The 19,678-nt window shown below is 46.3% G+C and overlaps 2 protein-coding genes across 2 annotated transcripts; one reads left to right on the top strand and one right to left on the bottom strand.

Moving 5' to 3' along the window:
• The first annotated feature begins 274 nt into the window (after nt 1-274).
• On the top strand, nt 275-3,401 carry LOC127316023 (B3 domain-containing protein Os01g0234100-like). The gene is made up of 8 exons (XM_051346447.2): nt 275-440; nt 1,193-1,333; nt 1,500-1,622; nt 1,830-1,864; nt 1,966-2,080; nt 2,222-2,428; nt 2,545-2,626; nt 2,709-3,401. Exons 1-8 carry the CDS (start codon nt 276-278, stop codon nt 3,338-3,340), a joined length of 1,500 nt encoding a protein of 499 aa, XP_051202407.2. The 5' UTR covers nt 275; the 3' UTR covers nt 3,341-3,401.
• Nucleotides 3,402-18,128: 14,727 nt separating this feature from the next.
• On the bottom strand, nt 18,129-19,377 carry LOC127317440 (chlorophyll a-b binding protein 2, chloroplastic-like). Its single transcript, XM_051348001.2, has one exon. It carries the CDS (start codon nt 19,289-19,291, stop codon nt 18,494-18,496), a length of 798 nt encoding a protein of 265 aa, XP_051203961.1. The 5' UTR covers nt 19,292-19,377; the 3' UTR covers nt 18,129-18,493.
• Between the last annotated feature and the right edge of the window lie 301 nt (nt 19,378-19,678).

Genomic DNA, 19,678 nt, shown 5'->3' with positions numbered 1-19,678 from the left:
GTCGTTTTATTGGAAGTCTTGACTGAGGTTTTTATTTAGCCAATTCAGAGTACTTGTCTTGTCTGCTGTGACAGAAATTACATTAACCTTTTCTACTTTGTTTCTAAATCGTCAATCGTGTGTACTGTGTGGAACTGCCTGACAAACTAAATATTATATGTTTAATGTTTTTTTCCCGTAGTGCTCAACTGCTCATCAGCAATGAATCGACCAGTAGACACAATGACTGCATGCATTCTCCATGATATTAGGCTATACTTACAATTTTTTAGAAAATGAGGCTATATATTGGTTTACTTTTGGTCTTTTACTCAATTCAAATTTCTCCTGATGCAACTTTTTTTTGGTTATGGCAGGACGAGGAGCTCGCTAGCGTTGCTGGTAAACAGTTTGTGGCACTGGATAATCCATATGGTGATGTCGGCTATGGTCCTATAAGAGTAAGTTTTCTGCTGATTTATTTCTCTTGTATATACGTTAATAAGAGCATGAGTGGCCCCATTCAGACTTTTTACGAAACGAATAATGTCTTTATACTGTCTCAATAGTTCTTCGTTGTTTTTCTTTCCATCTCGATTGTAATTTTTCATAAAGTACAAGCATACAGCTGATTGATATAACCTCCTATAGCAGACCATGAGGCCAGAGAGTGTGCGGAATGGGCAAGGAAAGCTTCCAGGCTCTCTTATTAAACCTGGAGCAAAGAAAACTAGCACAAAGAAAAATAGCCCAGGCCTAGTTAAAACTTATAAAGCAAGTCACACTCCTAATTCAGTATTTGTATTTGTGGGTGATATGAACATGTCTTAGTTATCAGGAAAGTTAGAACAAAGAAACAGAGCTTCCAATTTTTTTTAGTTATGTACTCATCATGCTTCCTGTGGTTGGATACTAGCTTTTCTTCCTTGTTCTGGATTTCTTTTCTTTTTATCTGCAATTTTGTATAGGTTTCTCATGTATTTTTACATTTTAGCTCTTTTTTTCCGTCGTGCAAGTTGTGCACCTTCTTGGTTTACTTCTTCTATTATAAAAGATCTGTGTTTGATACGTGTTCAAGGGGGAAAATTTAACTCATATGCTTCAGAGATTTTGCACATAAAAAATCATTATTCAGATTATTTTTTATCTTGAAAGGAATATACAAACAAATGTTGAATTCGTTCCTCTGCTTTTGTTGGTTCTTTATTTTCAGAGGAAAAGAGGGAGGCCAGCAGGTTCCAGGTTTGTAAAGAACAAAACAGAGCAGAAGCCGGTGTTATTTGACAGCAACTGTCATAGCAGAACCTTTAGTAACGGTGCCAATGATAATGATTTTGAGCCACCGACGCCGATGGTAATACCTTACCTGAAATAATTTAAATTTTCTTCGGTCAAAACATGTTTTGTTATTCAAAGCTCGATCTATGTCACACTTTGCATTGTGAATGGTTGAGTCGATTTTTTTTATTGGGGAAATGGACTAACAGAAAGTTGCTCTTCTTTGATTGGTTATGTTACAGAGGAAGACAAACAGGCCAGCACGTTCCAAATCTAACAAGAGAAAGATGAAATACAAACCTCTCTTGGACAGCAGCAGTAGTAGTGAGGGCAAGGAAGATAAGGATGATAATTTTCATCTAGAGGTAAGGTCCAAAGTGGAATCATAAAATAATTTCAAATTGAAAAAATAATTGTTCATACATGGCACCAATGTTTCTGTAAAACAAAATATACGCGACTGTAATCGAGTGTAAAAAGACCAAGGTATATGTTACTCTCTGCAATGTGGATGGCTGTCTGAATCATAATCTCTCACATTAGACTAGACTAACCAGGAACAAGCTTCACAGGTATCTGATGGCGATGGCCCTAAGAAAAATGCACGGTACTTCAACTTTTTGGTTGTTTTCTTTAGTAGATTGCATTTAAAACTTGACAATTTTGTCTGCCGGATGTGTACCTGAATGAATCTTCAAACAATTATAGTATTAATGGCACTGCTCTGAAAAGAGCTGTGGAGCTAGAGAAGAAATTGCCAACGGAAGGCCCAAGCTTTATCAAGGTTATGAAGCACTCACAAGTTGTTAAGGGGTTTTGGCTGGTAAGTCTAGATTTACTGGGTGTTTGAATGTTTGTCCAGTGCCAAAGAATCGTTTTTTATTCTTATGAGGTTTACTTTTCCTTTCTCTAATAGAAGATTTGATTGCCCTCTCGTCGTTTGACTTTTGCGTTCCTCTCGCAGGGCATGCCAGCTAGTTTTTGCAGAGACCATCTGCTAAACCATGATCATATAATTGAATTAGAAGATGAGGAACGGAAGACTTATGAAACAAATTACAAAGCTTACAAGACCGGACTTAGCGGTGGATGGAAGGGATTTGTGAAACAGAAACATCTTAAGGTCGACGACGCCGTGGTCTTCCAACTAGTGAGACAGACAACATTTAAGGTGAGTTCTTCAATCGTCCATTCATTTTAAAAAAAATGGAATGCACAGTAGAAGTACTAACCATTCCTCCATAATATTTTATAGTGATTTGATTAGCTATTAACTCCTGTTTGCAGGTGTACATACTGAGGGAGAATGAGTTCACCGCTACTGATGGAGCCCTCGGTCTCCTGAGTCTGGACACATCTATGGATAACAGTGAGTTGAACGTATTATCATGCATGCTCATTTTGCAATGTTACCAATTTTTTTGAATCACACGCCGTGTTCTCTAATGCAGAGAAACAAAAGGAAAGTTCCAACAAACATGCCAATTCGAAGGAGGCAGTAGATGGCGGCGTCCGATTTCCATGTTCAGACATTGATGATTTCGCTTCGGTGAAAAGCTTTGTGGATTTCAAGATCATCATCGGCAACGGTTTGCTAGTACTCCCAGATCACCTGCGCATGACGTACTACCATCTCTGCCAGGCCCGGAAGGCTTTCCTCCACAGGAATCTTCTGAAGACAATAAGCCCCGAGTTCACTACACGCATGATTGTGGAGACGGTCAACATTGCTGAGGGCATCAGAGCCTCCTCCCCTGCTTCCCTCGAGGACCTTGCTGAGTGGAAAAAGATCCTAGAGTCATTTGAGGCCAAGGGCATGGACATCGCATTGATGCGCAAGCGCGTCGACGACCTCCTTGGCCTCCTCGGCGCTCCCTCACAGATATCAGTGGTGCCCGAGGGGTACGAGGCAGTGAAGCTGGAGCAGGCTCGTGCGGCGAAGGAGTTGAGAGCCATTGAGTCGACGGTGTCGACCCTCAAGGATTCTCTAAACGTGTTTGATGTTAACATGGAAGAGATAGTGGCGGCGAGTACGAGGATGAAGGAACAAGCCATGCGAAAGCTGGCTACCGCGCCATGGTGAATTGGTGATCAACGACGTTCTGTGTGCATCTTCAGTAGTAACTAGCTCCATGTACCTCAGACTTTTTTTGAGAAAACGCAATGACATTGCGTTTCATTTCATTGCAAAGAAGGATAGTTTTACAAGATCACAACTCACAAGGGAGGTGTGTTACAAGGCATGTTATGACATAGCTCAGTGGACATCCCAATCTACTGGCAGCACGGCACGCAGACCTAACGCCCCCGCCCTAGCCCAAATGGTAGCTTCTGCCCGGATCCTGTCGCATGTGCCAGAGACCGAGGGCCGCTCACCCTCGAAGACACAAGCGTTGCGTTGTTTCCAGATCATCCAAGGTAGCAGTAGCGTCATAGTGGCGAGGCCCTTGTGCATTGGCTTAGGCGTGTTCTGTCGCGCGGTGATCCAATGCACGAATGGCAAGCCGACGAGCACGGGCATTGAGGCCACGCACATTCCAGACTTTTTATCCTATATGTCTAGCTATGGTTTTGTCTTTCTAGTTGGATTTATTGCTAGTACATCAAACGTACTACCAGGATGATGTTTCAGGGTTTATTACTTTATTATGGGTGTTCTTGGTTTATTTCTAAAGCTACCGATTTTGGTTGTACTGCCAGCCTTGCTCCAGTTAGGTTACTGCTGAACAAACGTGTATTGGAAGGAGATAAGTCATCTCTATTAATCTCACTTCTCCCTTTCGACAGGTGCTCTTTTTTTTTTCTTAGCCAATGAGATGCAGTAGCAAATCTAAGAACCTATTTCTTGTCGGCTTGTTTTCTTGTGTTGTTTCCACTTCCACGCTGCAACCTGGTTGGTGTCATGAGCTACTTTCCTGCAAGTTAAGTAATGCGTAGCGCTTTGTTGGGGAAGGCACAGCCGGCCGATGGGTGCTCTGCCATCTTATTTTTCTTTCCAAAAGCAAATGAATAATTTTTTCGATCAGGAACGCTTTCTTAATCAAAAGTTTTAAGCAATATACCCGGTCTCTGTATAGATAGGATGCACACAACCGTCCAAAAATATAATCCAACACAATAAACATAACAAAGCAAAAAAAAAACGGTCGCATCTTCGGTAATATACTTCTTGAGTGTATTCTCCAACCGTGTAGACACCTCCGTAAATAGGTCGCGGTCCTCCAATCACTGAAGTGATGACCATAAACAGGGAAAACCGTACACCGGTAGATGACATGCATAAGACACGAATTTTTAACATAAAAAACCTTGTCATTCCTACATAGCCAAAGCGATCATATAACTGCAATCGCTCGCACACAAGAGTTTTAAACGTAGCTCCCACCTTGTTTAACCAAATACCAAAGATGTTTGCAATGCTTCTCGGAGGTTGGGGTGGGGTGGAGGGTTTAAGTTAGAACTTATTTGAATGATGTATCATATAGACCTAGCGAACCGGCACTGAAAAAAAGATGCTTTATTGTTTCCTCTTCGTGATAGAAAGCACATTTATTACAACCATGCTAGTTGCGTTTTGCAAAGTTATCTTTAGTAACAATAACACCACGACGAAGATACCATGCGAAAACCTTAGTTTTCAGCTATATCTTCATCTTTCAAATAAATTTATTATTAATTACCGGTTGAATGGGTTGGATTAACGCTTTATACATAGACTCTACCAAGAAAGCCCCATTATTTGTTAGTTCCCATCGGAAAACATCAGCCCTTGTATCAACTGGACATAAGCTAACCTTTGTAGTTCATTCCAAGAAGTCAACCAGGGACAAATAAGGTCTCGCCTGAATGCCATAGCTGACAGAGATGATTCCAACACCTTTTGCAAAGTAACACCTTTGTGACGTACTATATTGTATAAGGCTGGATATTATTGTCGGAGCGCGGTTGTTCCCAACCTAGAATCCTTCTAAAACCTTATCTCCAACCCATCCTTAATGGAGAAAAGCAAACGAATAATGGAGGACAGTAGTAGTTTTGCTTTCCTAGTTTTCTTAGTCCCGAAGTCATCCACTCACGCTATTTCTACTTGCTGGCCCGATTTCTTTTTGCTTAGTAGTCAGTACCATACTCCCCTTCATCTTTGTAGCCTCCATTGTAAACCATGTTGACCTATGCGTCCTGTTCGACCATTGTGGTTGGCACGGTGAACATATGCCATCGATCTGCTCAAGATCGACTCCTACTCGTGCATCAGGGATCTACTCCCATGTGGGACTTACGCCACATTGCGCGGCTTCCGTGTCGGAAACTATACCGCTGACTGATCAGTGTTGACTACAATGTGCCATCGAGCCAACACGCATCTTGAAATTTCTTCAAGGCCTCATTACAGCAGCAGTCAATGACAGAAGGCGGAGCAAATATATGATCGTTACGATGGAGATGTGGCAGTTGAAGAAATCATACCCACATCTACCACAAGGAAAACCACACCACATGTATCCATTTCCAAATATCTCCGCCATCATGGTGACACTACAAGAAATCTGCCATAAGTTGACAAAATAAAGGTGTCACTGAAACGTCACTAATGGCTACTTGTGACGTTACGGTGACGCTTTTCAAAACATCGAAAGCTGGGAGTCAGCAGTGACTGCTTGAGACGTTCCACTTGAAAACGTCATAGAGCTTTGTGACGTTTGCAAACGTCACTCACGGCATGACGTTCCCAAAACGTCATGGGCACTTGCCCCCGAGTCCAGCGTGGCAATCCGACGTGGCAAAATTATGACGAATTAGAAACGTCATTATCTGAATTCAGCCCGGTCCGTTCAGCTCCTTATGTGAGCTGAGCCCATTAGTTCTGATTATTTTTTTCGGCTTTGTTGGGCCTTGGCCCGTAACTGGCCCAATTACCTTGTCCTTTTTAGCTTTTTTTTCAACGGCCTTTTTAGCTGCTGTACTTACTGGGCCTGGGCCAATTTTCATTGGGCCTGGCCTGTTTAAAGTTTTGGACCGTGGCCTTTTTAGGACCCATTACAATTTTGGGCCGTGGCCTTTTTAGGACCCATTACAGTTTTGGGCTGTGGCCTTTTTAGGACCCATTACAGTTTTGGGCTTTGGCCTTTTTAGTGTCCGTTACACTTTTGGCCTTGGCCTTTTTAGGGTCCATTATGGTTTTGGGCCTTGGCCTTTTAGGGTCCATGAAGATTTTGGGCCTAGGCCTTTTTAGGGTCCACAAAGGTTTTGGGCCTCAGCCTTTTTGGGGTCCATAAAGATATTGGGCCTTGGCCTTTTTGGGTCCATAAAAGTTGTGGGCCTTGGCCTTTTTACGGTCCTGTAAGTTTTTTGGGCTTCGGCCTTTTTTGGCCTTTTCAACTCCCATTTTTCGAAAATGCAATCAATTATTTGTTGGGCTGTAGCCTTTTAAGAGCCCATATATTTCTAGGCTACTTTGGGCCTTGGCCTTTTAAGAGCCCACAATAGCCCAACAGTGCATATATTAAATTAGGAAATTCAACAGCAAAATATAAAAGACAACATTTCAAATCTGCAAATTTCACAGCAGAGTCACAACAGCAAAATGACCAGGTTCACAGATTCACCAACATGTCAAGAAAGTTCACAGATTCACTACAAGATCAACCACTTCGCAATAAGAAGTTCACAGATATGACCAAGTTATTGTCACGCTGCCAGGATATGACCAAGTTCCATGGCGGGACACAAAAAAAGGGATACGACCAGCAGCAGGAGCTAATTCGCAGAAGCTCCCAAGATGGGCATCATGTGAGCAAGCCTCCTATCACTTTCCTCAGTCTGCTTGAGGAGCTCCATATAGTCCTTGTCACGCTGAGCTTGTGCGGCTTCAGTTGCCGCTTGCTTCTCCTTTTGGGCAGCTGCTTCTTCCATGATGGCAGCAAACTGATGTTTCATCTGTTCAGCTTCCTCCTGGGACCTCTTCAGCTGTGCTTCCAGGTCATGAACATGCGCCGATACAGCAGCTGCGGTGGGCTTGTTGAGTTTGACAGTGGAACTGGGCTGAAGTCCAGCATTCTTCAGGAAAGTGTTGTGCTTGGCTTCCTTGCTAAGAACCTTTGCAACAACAACGACTGCAGACCTTGGCGGTGCACCTTATGGCACAGGAATAGCCATCTCAGCTTCCATATCAGCCTGGAGATCCGTTTCCAAAAGATTCATCAATTCAGGAAAAGCACAGGTCCAAGAATGGTTCACAAAAGTGAAATGAACAAGTCACTTACTATTGCAGCTAGAGCTTCCTCAGAGAAACCATCCTTCTTGCTGTGATGGGTCGCCTTAAAGATGTCGACTGCATCTAGCTCTTCACCTCTGCGCTCCTCCCTCTGGAAATGATGTTCACCAAGAATCAGAACATAAGCTTGTGGAGACAAGAGTAAGATGCAAAAGGAAATTTTGTAAGAGTGTTCTTACAGTTGCATACAGATGAGCAAAGATAGCTACGAGAGCCAGTCTTTTGGCCAAATTTGACCGCAACACGACTGTCCTTGTTCTTGATACATGTGTTCTGCAGAAGGGCACAATCATGATATTCAGCAATGTGCACACTATAACGATGAGCATCATGTCTACCATGCAAGCACTAATGACTGCAACTGAAGCAAAAAAAACATACCTTGTGTCTTGGAGTTACCCACAGAGCAGTTAGAGCTTCCCATTCTTCATCTGAGACATCCTTAACAGGGGACTTGATGCTGACTTCATTTGCTGGTACTTTGTCGAAGTAGTCCCTTTTCAGGATGTAGCGCCTGTTCTTCGACACTTTCCGCAGTATGTCATAGCAAGCCTTCTGGATGTCTTCCGACTCTGTGTCCATGTTGAAATTTGCCTACAAAGCAAACAAGGGCAAGGACAAAGTTAGTTATCATGAACTATGAACAATCAAGCAAGCACTCCTATCATCTAACAAATGAACTGGTGATGAAGAAGATTACCCCCATCTTTCCAACGAAGTCGGCCAACAAATTCTCATCCCTCTTGTACATCTTGAAATGCGGAAGGAGTGGCATCTGGCCTCTTGCAAGCATTCCACCCTCCGATGCAAACTTGGCAACAGGCAAAGGCTTCTCAGGACGTTTCAGCCCTCGAGGAATCTCAATGGTAAGCTTGACTCCCATCCCCTTGCAAATCTGCTCCAGCCCGGTGCCCTTCCTTTTACAGCCACATGCAGCAGTGGTTCCACCTGAATAGCATACATACAAAGATCATGTCAGAAAGCAGCACCCACATCCAAAAGAGTTTATAAAGATAAACAAAAAAGGCAGTAGATAGTGTGGAAAGCTGTCCAACAAAAACTTGCCTTCATCATCCTCAGGATCAAGAAAACCATCAGAATCAAAGTGCTGATGGACCATGACATCAGATGCAGTAGGACCTGTGTCCCTGCGAACAGTGCTTCCTTCATCGATCCTTTCATCAATCTGCGGTGAGCTACTGCGATTGTTGCGGGGCGGAGTATCTTCATTGTTGGTTGCAGACGCTTCACTTGATGTCCTCCTGGTGACTCTTTTGTAAGGAGCCTGAGCAACAGGTTCCAGATGCCTCTTTCTCCCTCCTGGAGCATCAGCAAACACTCTACCAGGAGGCATTGAACTTTGTTCCTTTTGCAACCTCTTACTCCTCCTCCCTGGGCTTGTCTTTCTAACAGAAGCCTTTTTCTTTCTACTCTTGGGATCCTTCAATGCCTCGCATAAATAGCAAAACAAAATGGCATTACATTACAGGTTATAGCAAAACAGAAATAAGAAAACAGATACAAGTAATGCCAGCCCTCCAAAGATGATAAGCAGAATGCACCTTCTCAATGTGTTCCCCTATACTCCCTTCAACCTCCCCATCCTCCTGGTCAACCAATTGGTCATTGCTCGGATGATAATCTGAGCTCTCGCCTTGTGTTATGGCAGATGACTCATCATTTGAAAGTGTGGAACGACCTCCACCTCGACCACCATGTGACTTCCTAAATATTGACACTACGGCGGGAATACCCAGGGACTGTAAGACACAGTTGTTCCGTATCATTGTCCTAGCCCTGGCCTTCTCTAACTCGGTGAGGGGCGCTTCTTTACATGTATGAGAAAAAAATATGTAACCATTAGATTGATGGTTGAAATGCATAGAAGCAAGCCAACTCGAACAACTAAGGTAAATTGTTTAATCATAGAAATTTTCAGCTTTTAGTTTCATTTAATCCTAGGGTACAGAAATATTCAGACAGAACCAAAAAAACCCCAGCACCCAATTATAAGCATCAATTAGACACAATGATGTTAGGATGAAGCCGCATACCAGCCAGCTGCTTCTTCCCAGTCTTTGACATGCCTGATGTTGATGGGTTGGATATGTGCTGGCACGAAAAGAATAACAATTAGTGACAGCAGATACAACATATGGATGCAATTAAAGAACCAAGCAACATAGGTTCATGTTGATCAACAATCACCTGGTTCACCTTGCTCCTTGAAGTAGGTCAGACCTTGATAGTATTACCTAAGAAGATAACAGGTTATAATCATTAGACATATCCCTTCATACAACAATAGACATGTACACAGATAAAGTTGTAGGTATGTACAGATAAACAGGGAAACCAAACTTTGTTTGGGAGAAGTTTCATCAACACAGGATAAAAGGGCAATATAAATGTTCATCGACGAAATATAAAAGGGCATGCCTTGGTAAAGATCTGTACCAAGCAAGATCCGCAGCAGGTAATCATATTATGTACTAGTTGCAGCAAGAAAGATCTGTAGCAGCTAATCATATATGGACTGCAGTAAACTAGATGTACAATCTACAGAGCCCAAGCCAAGTAAAATCCCCCAGCAATCACAGACTGGTTGTAGCGAGACCCATGCTAGGCAAGATCCGCATCACTAATTGACTGGTTGCATACAGCAAGCAAGATCGGAAGTAGGTAATCATACAAGTACTACAGTAAACCAGATCTAAATTCTACAGAGCCTAAGCCAAGCAAGATCCGATGCAATCATCGACTGGTTGCAGCAAGACACAGGCCAAGCAAGATCCGAAGCAACCAATGGACTGGTTGCATACAGCAAGCAAGATCGGCTGCAGGTAATCATATAGGGACTGCAGAAAACGAAATCTAAAATCTACAGAGCCTGAGCCAGGCAAGATCCGCAGCAATCATCGACTGGTTGCAGCAAGAACATGCCAAGCAAGATCCAAAGCAACCATGGACTGGTTGCAGCAAGAACCATGACAGGCCGAGCAACCCTGACCCTGGACAAGCCAAGGAAACAAGCCATGCCACGAAATCCCTAACCCTAACCATGCCATGCCAAGCAAACCCTAACCCTAGCCATGGCCGACGAAACCCTAAGCAGGCCAAGAAAAAGCCATAGAAGAGGGGGGAGGGGTCGGGTTGAGGAGGGAACTCGCCTGTAGATCTTGTTGCGAGCGTCTACACATGCGCGGTCGTCATCGGCGGGTAGCTCTCCGCTCGTCCGCTCGTCGGTGGCCATCGGCGGGTGGGGATGAGCGGAGTGGGAGGGGAATTGGGGTTCATATCGCACCGGAGTGGGAGGGGAATTAGGGAATTGAGGGAGCTCGTACGGGATTTGACTGAAATGTCCCTCCTTTCCAGCTTAGGTTAGTGGCGTTTCGTACATTTGCCCTCCTTTCCAGCTTAGGTTAGTGGCGGGCGGATTCAAAACATTTCGGTGGAGTTGGCGGGAGAAGCTAGGCAGGAGAGTTTTGGGGTTTTGGAGCCTATCTTTTTTTGGAAGGTTTTGGCTCTATCAATTTATTTAAGTAGGAGGGAATTTTTGGGGCTTTTTTGTGCAAAATAATAATAATTAAATGTGCAATAATGCATGTAATTTGGTGTAGGTTAAAATATTTTTAAAAACAGAATATCATGTAATTAAACGTGTGTCACCTTCATTCCTTTAATGATAATAATATAGGGATATATGAAACTCCTAGAATCCTTAATAAATTATATAAAAAATCAGAAAATGTTTGGTTAATTAGGTCAAATTATATATGTCACACTAATTATATGCTTATCATAAGGCATATGCAAGCTTTATCTCATTCTATATACATCAAGATTCCGAACGTGGTAGTCTCTGATCGTGAAGGATTCTCCTAGAATGTCGTCTCCGCTCGACTTTTTGGCTCCGTTTACTTTGCCAACTATGCAAAACGGGGCCGCCGGGACATGCGGTATGGCCGTACTGGGCGCGCGCATGCACCCGTCCGCCAACGCGCGAAACGGAAAACATTTAGCACATAAAATGACGTGTCCTAGACCTAAAAACATTTTTCCCTCCATTTATTGAGCGAAGGAAAGTGTGACCCAGTTCAAATCCGGTCAGTTTCCAGCGGATTCGGCGGGACACCGCAGGAAGCGGGAGGGATTCCTAGATGGCTACCGCGCGCATATGGCATGTGATAGGTGGTCCATAGGAGGTATCCTACCTCTGCGCGGAGGTCTCGCGCAATACTAAAATGCGTACCATGTAGCTCCTTCACACACAAAAAAACCTTCCGGCACCCCGAGAATGGAAAAACCGTCGCCCGTGGTTCGGATTGGAAATCCGCGACCAGGGCCTTGCTTCCCATCCTAAGGCCCACACACGTGACAAATATGGCCTCGTTCCGACAAACTATGTGGTGAAACAGGCCGTTTCCTACTCATTTCCCCTAAAAGCCATAGAACTCCGGACGTGATAGCCCTATTCGTGAAGGGTTTTTCAAGATAATTGCCGTATCCCAATTCCATCTTTTGCAGTGGTTACTAGGACATATAAAATGACGCTACGCGGCTCTTCTCGACTTTTTGGCTCCGTTTACTTTGCCAACTGTGCAAAACGGGGCCGTCGGGACATGCGGTATGGCCGTACCGGGCGCGCGCGTGAACCCGTCCGCCAACGCGCGAAACGGAAAATATTTAGCACATAAAATGACGCGTCCTAGACCTAAAAACATTTTTCCCTCCATTTATTGAGCTAAGGAAAGTGTGCCCCAGTTCAAATCCGGTCAGTTTCCAGCGGATTCGGCGGGAAACCGCAGGAAGCGGGAGGGATTCCCAGATGGCTACCACGTGCATATGGCATGTGATAGGTGGTCCATAGGAGGTATCCTACCTCTGCGCGGAGGTCTCGCACAATATTAAAATGCGCACTATGTAGCTCCTTCACAAAAAAAACCCTTCTGGCACCCCGAAAATGGAAAAAACGTCGCCTGTGGTTCGGATTGGAAATCCGTGACCGGGGCCTTGCTTCCCATCCTAAGGCCCACGCACGTGCCAAATATGGCCTCGTTCCGACAAACTATGTGGTGAAACGGGCCGTTTCCTACTCATTTCCCCTAAAAGCCATAGAACTCCGGACGTGATAACCCTATTCGTGAAGGGTTTTTCAAGATAATTGCCGTATCCCAATTCCCTCTTTTGAAGTGGTTACTAGGACACATAAAATGATGCCACGCGGCTCCGCTCGACTTTTTGGCTCCGTTTACTTTGCCAACTGTGCAAAACGGGGCCGCCGGGACATGCGGTATGGCCGTACCGGGCGCGCGCATGCACCCGTCCGCCAACACGCGAAACGGAAAACATTTAGCACATAAAATGATGCGTCCTAGACCTAAAAACATTTTTCCCTCCATTTATTGAGCGAAGGAAAGTGTGGCCCCAGTTCAAATCCGGTCACTTTCCAGTAGATTCGGCGGAACACCGCAGGAAGCGGGAGGGATTCCCACATGGCTACCGCGCGCATATGGCATGTGATAGATGGTGCGTAGGAGGTATCCTACCGCTGCGCGGAGGTCTCGCGCAATACTAAAATGCGCACCATGTAGCTCCTTCACAAAAAAAGCCCTTCCGGCACCCCGAAAATGGAAAAACCATCGCCCGTGGTTCGGATTGGAAATCCGCGACTGGGGCCTTGCTTCCCATCCTAAGGCCCTCGCACGTGCCAAATATTGCCTCATTCCGACAAACTATGTGGTGAAACGGGCCGTTTCCTACTCATTTCCCCTAAAAGCCATAGAACTTCGGACGTGATAGCCCTATTCGTGAAGGGTTTTTCAAGATTATTGCCGTATCCCAATTCCATCTTTTGTAGTGGTTACTAGGACACATAAAATGACGTCACGCGACTCCGCTCGATTTTTTGGCTTTGTTTACTTTGCCAGAAAAAGAAGGCACTGCACGGATCAAGATGAAGATTCCAGTCAAGTTCCTGTGCAAGAAAAAGAAGGCACTGCACGGAGTAGGACGAGAAGTGACCAGGAACGTGTGCTACTTGAAAAAGTCATTGTGGACAAACTGAAAAAATGGAGCAAGGAGGTTGGTCCTGAAGAAATCGAGGAGGTTGATCAGACAATGTACCTGTATTGCAGTGATGATGATGATGATGATGATGATGATGATGGAGGAAATAGGACTAGGAATCGTCCAGTTTTTGAAGAAGATGAATAGCAGTTTGAATCTGTAGTTTGTGTAATGGATGAATAGCAGTTTGAATCTGTAGTTTGTGTAATGTCAGTTTATTTTAGATTATGTGTCAGGTTGTTTGGCCCATAATTTATGTTGAACATGCCAGCTTGTTTTTCCCAAAATTTATGTTGAATATGTCAGCTTTTTGTTCCCAGAATTTGTGCCCAATTTTTAGGGGAATCCATGCCCAATTTTTTCAATACATGGCTGACGCCGGCGACCATATATGGGCGGCGCCGCCGTGCAAAAGGAGTTGCTACACATATTCAACAGAACTCATTTTCAACAGAACACATTTTCAACTGAGCAGAATTGCACACATACATATACATGGTTCAAATTCAGGAACTAAACATTGTGGCACGAACAGACAAATGGTTGGAATTACAACACAATAACTCTAGCATATACTCTAGCTTCTTCTCCTCCTGACCAACAGATCACTTAATTCACCCTAATTTCAGTTCCTACACATCACCCAGGTACAACAGATGACAAAAGCTACAGATAACACCCAAACCATGAAGCCTCTCATTTTCTTTGGTTCAGGGTTGCTTCGTTTCCTTGCAGCAAGCAGAAACTTCTCTTCCTGGAGCCTCTCAATTTCTACCTGGAGCCTCTCAATTTCTTCATCTCGATCCCAAACAGCATCACGCAGATCACGAACTAATTGTTTGTGATGTGCATCCAGCGGATCATCAATCCACTTAAACACTTTACACCCTATTCCACCAGCAATCTGACAGATGAAGAACAAAAGAGGATAAATAAGCCACAGTAGAAAAGAAAATTCAGAAGACGGCGGGCTCTAGGAAATTCAGAATGGGGGGGGGGGGCGTGCTCAAAGACTAACCGAGCGAATTTTGCAGTTCCGGTATCTTCTCCCAGGGTTTGGATCACTCCAAGAAATCCATTGCGGCATCTTCTCGCCACAGTCACAGACATCGGCGGGCTCATAATCGAACGACAGCTGCCGATACGGGGTGGGTGTGCCCGGCTGCCGGCGGCGACGCGACTACGCTCCTGACCTAGAAGAACTGCCCGAGCAGGCTGGGAATTGCGCCGCCATGCGAGGAACCCTAGATGCACCTGGTCAGAGGATGAACCCTAGATGCACATGGTCGGAGGGATTTTGGTCGAGGTGGAGCGGTTCGACCGCACCTGTTTTGAAGACAACTGATTAGTCTATCATGTCTATATACACGGACAACCATACTTGTGTCAACAACACTATTGTAGCAAAGCGGTAGGGAGTGGTAGTGCGGCAGCGCTAGGTCGAGGGTTCGAGTCCCCGCAAGCGCAATTTTTTGCCAGTTATTTCCATCGGGAGCCACTCCAACCCAGCAGAGGATGGGCCGTCGGGCCAGCAATTCAACCACCGGATGGGCCTTCGTGGCAGCAATTCAACCACCGGATGGGCCGTCACCATGAGGAGAGCCCAAAAGAAGAGAATATCACCAGCAGCCTAGTAGAGGACAGCCCAAAAGAGGAGGATATCACCAGCAGCCCAACAAAATGGTGGACGACACAGAGAAAAAAAATAACAAGACGCCTTGGTCCCACAAGTATCAGTTGGTCCTACATGTCAGTTAGTTCAAGCCAGTTGCTTCTAGTGACACGTGTGAGGCGCGTGGGACCCGAAAAGGGACACATAGGCAAAATAGATGACATGGCAGCCAAACACATACCATTGTATTGAGCCAAATGCCAATGACGTTATTGATTTGTCGCAATCGGCAGTGGAAAAACGTCGTAGGCCACTTAATTTTGCTAATGACGTTTTGACCTAAATTGGCAATGATGTTTTTGCCCAATAACGTCACGATTTTCTAGGGGTTTGCCCCCCCCCCCCCCCCGAGTGGCCAACGACGGTCAAAGGTAGGAACGTCATAATGCTATGACATTTTGATTTCTAGTCATAAAAAAACGTCATATTATGGCAGATTTCTTGTAGTGTGAAGGTAGAGACACATGCCACCGCCACATGCTGGTCGGCAGCGATAGAGTAGAGAGAAGTGGGTGAGGATGTGTTTAGAGTAGTAGAACCATGAGTCGCATGAGTGGCTCACCGAGGATGCAGGAACCAACGGCTATAACTGCTATTGTTGGACAATTACTCATTTTATCTATTTTTTTGAACACGGGTATAAATCTAAGATTAAGCTGATTACCGCAAATCTGGTGAGTTGGATCCACGAGGCAGCGATGATGTGTCATCCACGTGTTATTATCTAGTGTTTTTTTCAAACTTTTCAAAAAACATGAAAAATATCTTGTAATTGAAACAATATAAAAGATGTCGCAATTGAAACAATATAAAGTAACTAATTAATATGCGAAGTTTGAGACAATTTGAATCAGCCATTTGAAAGTTTTATCCCTTTTTGTTAGATTGGCCCCATCATCTCTGACTCATGGTCCTGGTCACCAGATTTACTATTAACGAACTTAATCAGAGATTCAGACATGTGTGTAACACATTACACGTATAATTATTTGTGCAACGGAGAACATGTAAATGAGTAGTTCTTGCAAGTTGCAACAAAGACATCAATAGTTGGTGGTTTGTGCAGTTTCTTCGTGGCTGACGAGGCGCATAGTCCATTTGTTTGACAAACACAGATTTTGATCATTAAATTTATAACTTAAATTGGGAACATTATTATTGGTGAAATGTCACATCATGGAATATGTGTGACCAAACTGCACCCTACTACCATAGAGCAAAGATTTAGTACTGTAGACTGATTTTACTCGAATTAGCAAAAAAAAGATTGATTTTACTCTCACCCATATGACCCCAAATACAAGTGGCATACAAGTTAGGTGCAAGTGAAACGTTGCTTTCCTTGCTGTTCCTCCCTTTAGGGCATCTCCAACCGGGCGACCCATCCCGCGCCCGCGCGTCCGTATGGGTCGAAACGGATAAAAACCCGGCCCAACGCGGGGACGCACCGCAAAAGCGGACGGCCGCGGCGTCCGGAACGACGCAAACCCGGCCCAAATCTGGGCTAGGTTTGCGTGGCCGCGGATGGCACGCGCCGTCCGCTCGCGTCCGCGCGCTGGTCGCCTCGTCTCCCTTGGGCCCACCCGTCGGTGACCAGGGAGTCTATTAAATGGGGACTGGAGGGGATCTGGCCCTCCACTCCAGTCCCCACTCCACTCCCCGAGCAAAACCGCCGCCATGGCCCCGAAGCGACGGTTCGCTCCCGGAGCCAATGACGACGAGGCCAGCAGCAGTCGGCGTCGGCCGCCGGTGCTGCGGGCCGGAGGGAACCGCGGCGGCCTCCACATCGGAGAGGCCGCCCGCGGCGGTGCGGCATTGCCGCAACCGCCGCCTCTCCTCATCGAGCCCAAGCCGGAGTCCTCGGAGGAGGACCCGGACCTCCGCGCCGCCCTGATCATCTCGGCGGCGGAGGAGGAGGCGAAATGGCCGCAACTCCATGCGGCCATTCGCACCTCCGAAATGGAGGAGGCGGCGCGGCGGGAGGTGGAGGACGCGGAGGGCTGGGAGCTCTACGCCTGTGCCCTCCGTGCGCGACGGGAGGAGGAGGAGGAGGAGGCGCGGCGGGAGGAGGCCAGGCGCCGCGCCGACGAGCAGCAGCGCCGCCAGAGGACAGGTGCCGCCGCTGGAGGAGGCGGCGCCAGAGGCTGTGCGCCGCCGCCGGGCGAGGAGAGCGGCAGCGCCTCCCGGGCGGCGCGGGTGGCTCCGGACCCCCACTCGCCGTGGGAGGAGGCCCTGTGGTCTCCCTGGCCGGAGTCCCCGGCGCGGTCGAGCCACAACAGTGCCTCGCCGCCCGGGGACCTCGATGACGTCGCCGACGACGCCCATAGGGGCTAGGCGGCGCACCGGCGGCCACCGCGCCGCCGACCAAACCCTAGAGGGTTTTTTATTTTCTGTTTATATTTTAGTTTAAATTTAAAAGCCCATATAGGGGCTTCTTTTGTTAGTTTTATTTGCCCAAAATAGGGCTATGTACTAAATTTGCCCAAAATAGGGCATATGTTTAATCAAATATCGTTTAAATTTGCCATTTTCATTTTGTTTTCGTGTTTCTCCAATTTGCGATGCGTCCGCGCGTTGGGCGCAGCGCGCGACCCAAACGGACACGCGGACGCGGGACGCTGTCCGCGTGTCCGGGCGGCGACCCAAACGGCCCAAAACGGACGGCCCAGCGCGTCCGTTTGGGTCGCGCGGTTGGAGATGCCCTTAACTCTCACCCCCTTGGTGGGTGTGTAAACTGCTCTCCATTTTAAATTCCCGTTCCACATGTCTCTAGGGTTGCCTACGAGGCAACATGAAAGGAAACTACAAATATTTCCTCCTTTTTTAATAATAACACCAATTTTCGAAAACACACACTTTTGTTGAAAATAAAATAAAACAAAGTCATAAACTTTACTTTTGTTCGTTCAAGTTTGAGCACCCAAGATTGAGATTACTCCACACGTCATCTAGAGTTTCGACATCTGCTGCCGGAATGCCACAAAATTTCTGGGCGTATATGACTGAATAAGTTATCCTTTTGAGAAGCAGAGGATGACATTGGTTAAATACTTGAATGATTGTCGAAATATTACTGTGATCACGAAAAGCTAGATGCGGGACATGAGAAACAATGTCGACAAACCAAACAATGCTTTACCCCGGATCCTTGTAATTTACATCATGCTAGTGCTACATATCACACCACCCCACATCTTGCTGCTGCAACAAAAGTCTGTGCCTTACTTGCCAGGCACGAAGTTGGTGGCGAATGCCCAAGCATTGTTGCTAACAGGGTCGGCGATGTGGTCAACGAGATTCTCGAGCGGGCCCTTACCGGTAACTATGGCCTGCACAAAGAAACCAAACATGGAGAACATAGCGAGGCGGCCGTTTTTTAGCTCCTTCACCTTGAGCTCCGCGAATGCCTCGGGGTCGTCAGCTAGGCCAAGTGGATCAAAGCTGCCTCCGGGGTAAAGTGGGTCGACAATCTCACTGAGTGGGCCACCAGCAATGCGGAACCCCTCGACAGCACCCATGAGAACAACTTGGACAGCCCAAATGGCCAGGATACTCTGAGCGTGGACGAGACTAGGGTTGCCAAGATAGTCGAGGCCGCCCTCACTGAAGATTTGGGAGCCGGCCTTGAACCATACGGCCTCGCCAAACTTGACTCCATTGCGGGCGAGCAACTCAGGAAAGACACAGCCAAGCGCGCCGAGCATGGCCCATCGGGAGTGAATCACCTCCAGCTCGCGGTTCTTGGCGAATGTCTCAGGGTCAGCCGAGAGCCCAGCGGTATCCCACCCGTAGTCACCAGGGAACTCACCGGTCAAGTAGCTGGGGGGCTCACCGGATAGTGGGCCGAGGTAGAGCACTCGATCGGTGCCGTACCACGGGCTGCTTGAAGCAACCTGCTTTGCTTTTCCCGCAGTCTTGCGCATAGTGACGCGGGCTTCCCCAAAGAGAGCTGCCAGCGACATGTTCTTCACTGCCTTGCCGGCAAGGGCTGAGGAGAGGGACATGTTGGTGGCCGCCATTGCTCTGCTAACAACTGAGTTGTGTCCTATAGGTTCTCAGAGAGCGAGGCTTGAGTGTGAGATGGCTTGAAAGAACATAGCAGAAAGGAGCTATTTAAGGCAGCATAGCAAGTAGCAAGCAAAGGCCGCCAGAAGGTTTTCTGGTGTACGACTGGCACGATGGAGAGGGACAGAGAAGGAAATCGGTTTTGTGCTGCCATTGGTGCAGCGTGAGCCCCATGAGGATCAGATACACTTGTGGCTATGGGTAGCTGGCTATCTCCTTAGACTGAGGTGATTGGTTTATGTTGATGCAATATCGATCTTGATTTTTTCCGCGTGTTGTACTAGCACAACAATGTTATTAAGGTGATTTATGATTTTTCTAAAACTAAATTATGTCAACCT

Source organism: Lolium perenne, chromosome 7 (assembly GCF_019359855.2).
Source record: "Lolium perenne isolate Kyuss_39 chromosome 7, Kyuss_2.0, whole genome shotgun sequence".
NCBI classification, from domain to species: domain Eukaryota; kingdom Viridiplantae; phylum Streptophyta; class Magnoliopsida; order Poales; family Poaceae; genus Lolium; species Lolium perenne.
The sequence above is the reverse complement of the archived record's forward strand: the minus strand, read 5'-3'. Positions and strand labels throughout refer to the sequence as shown.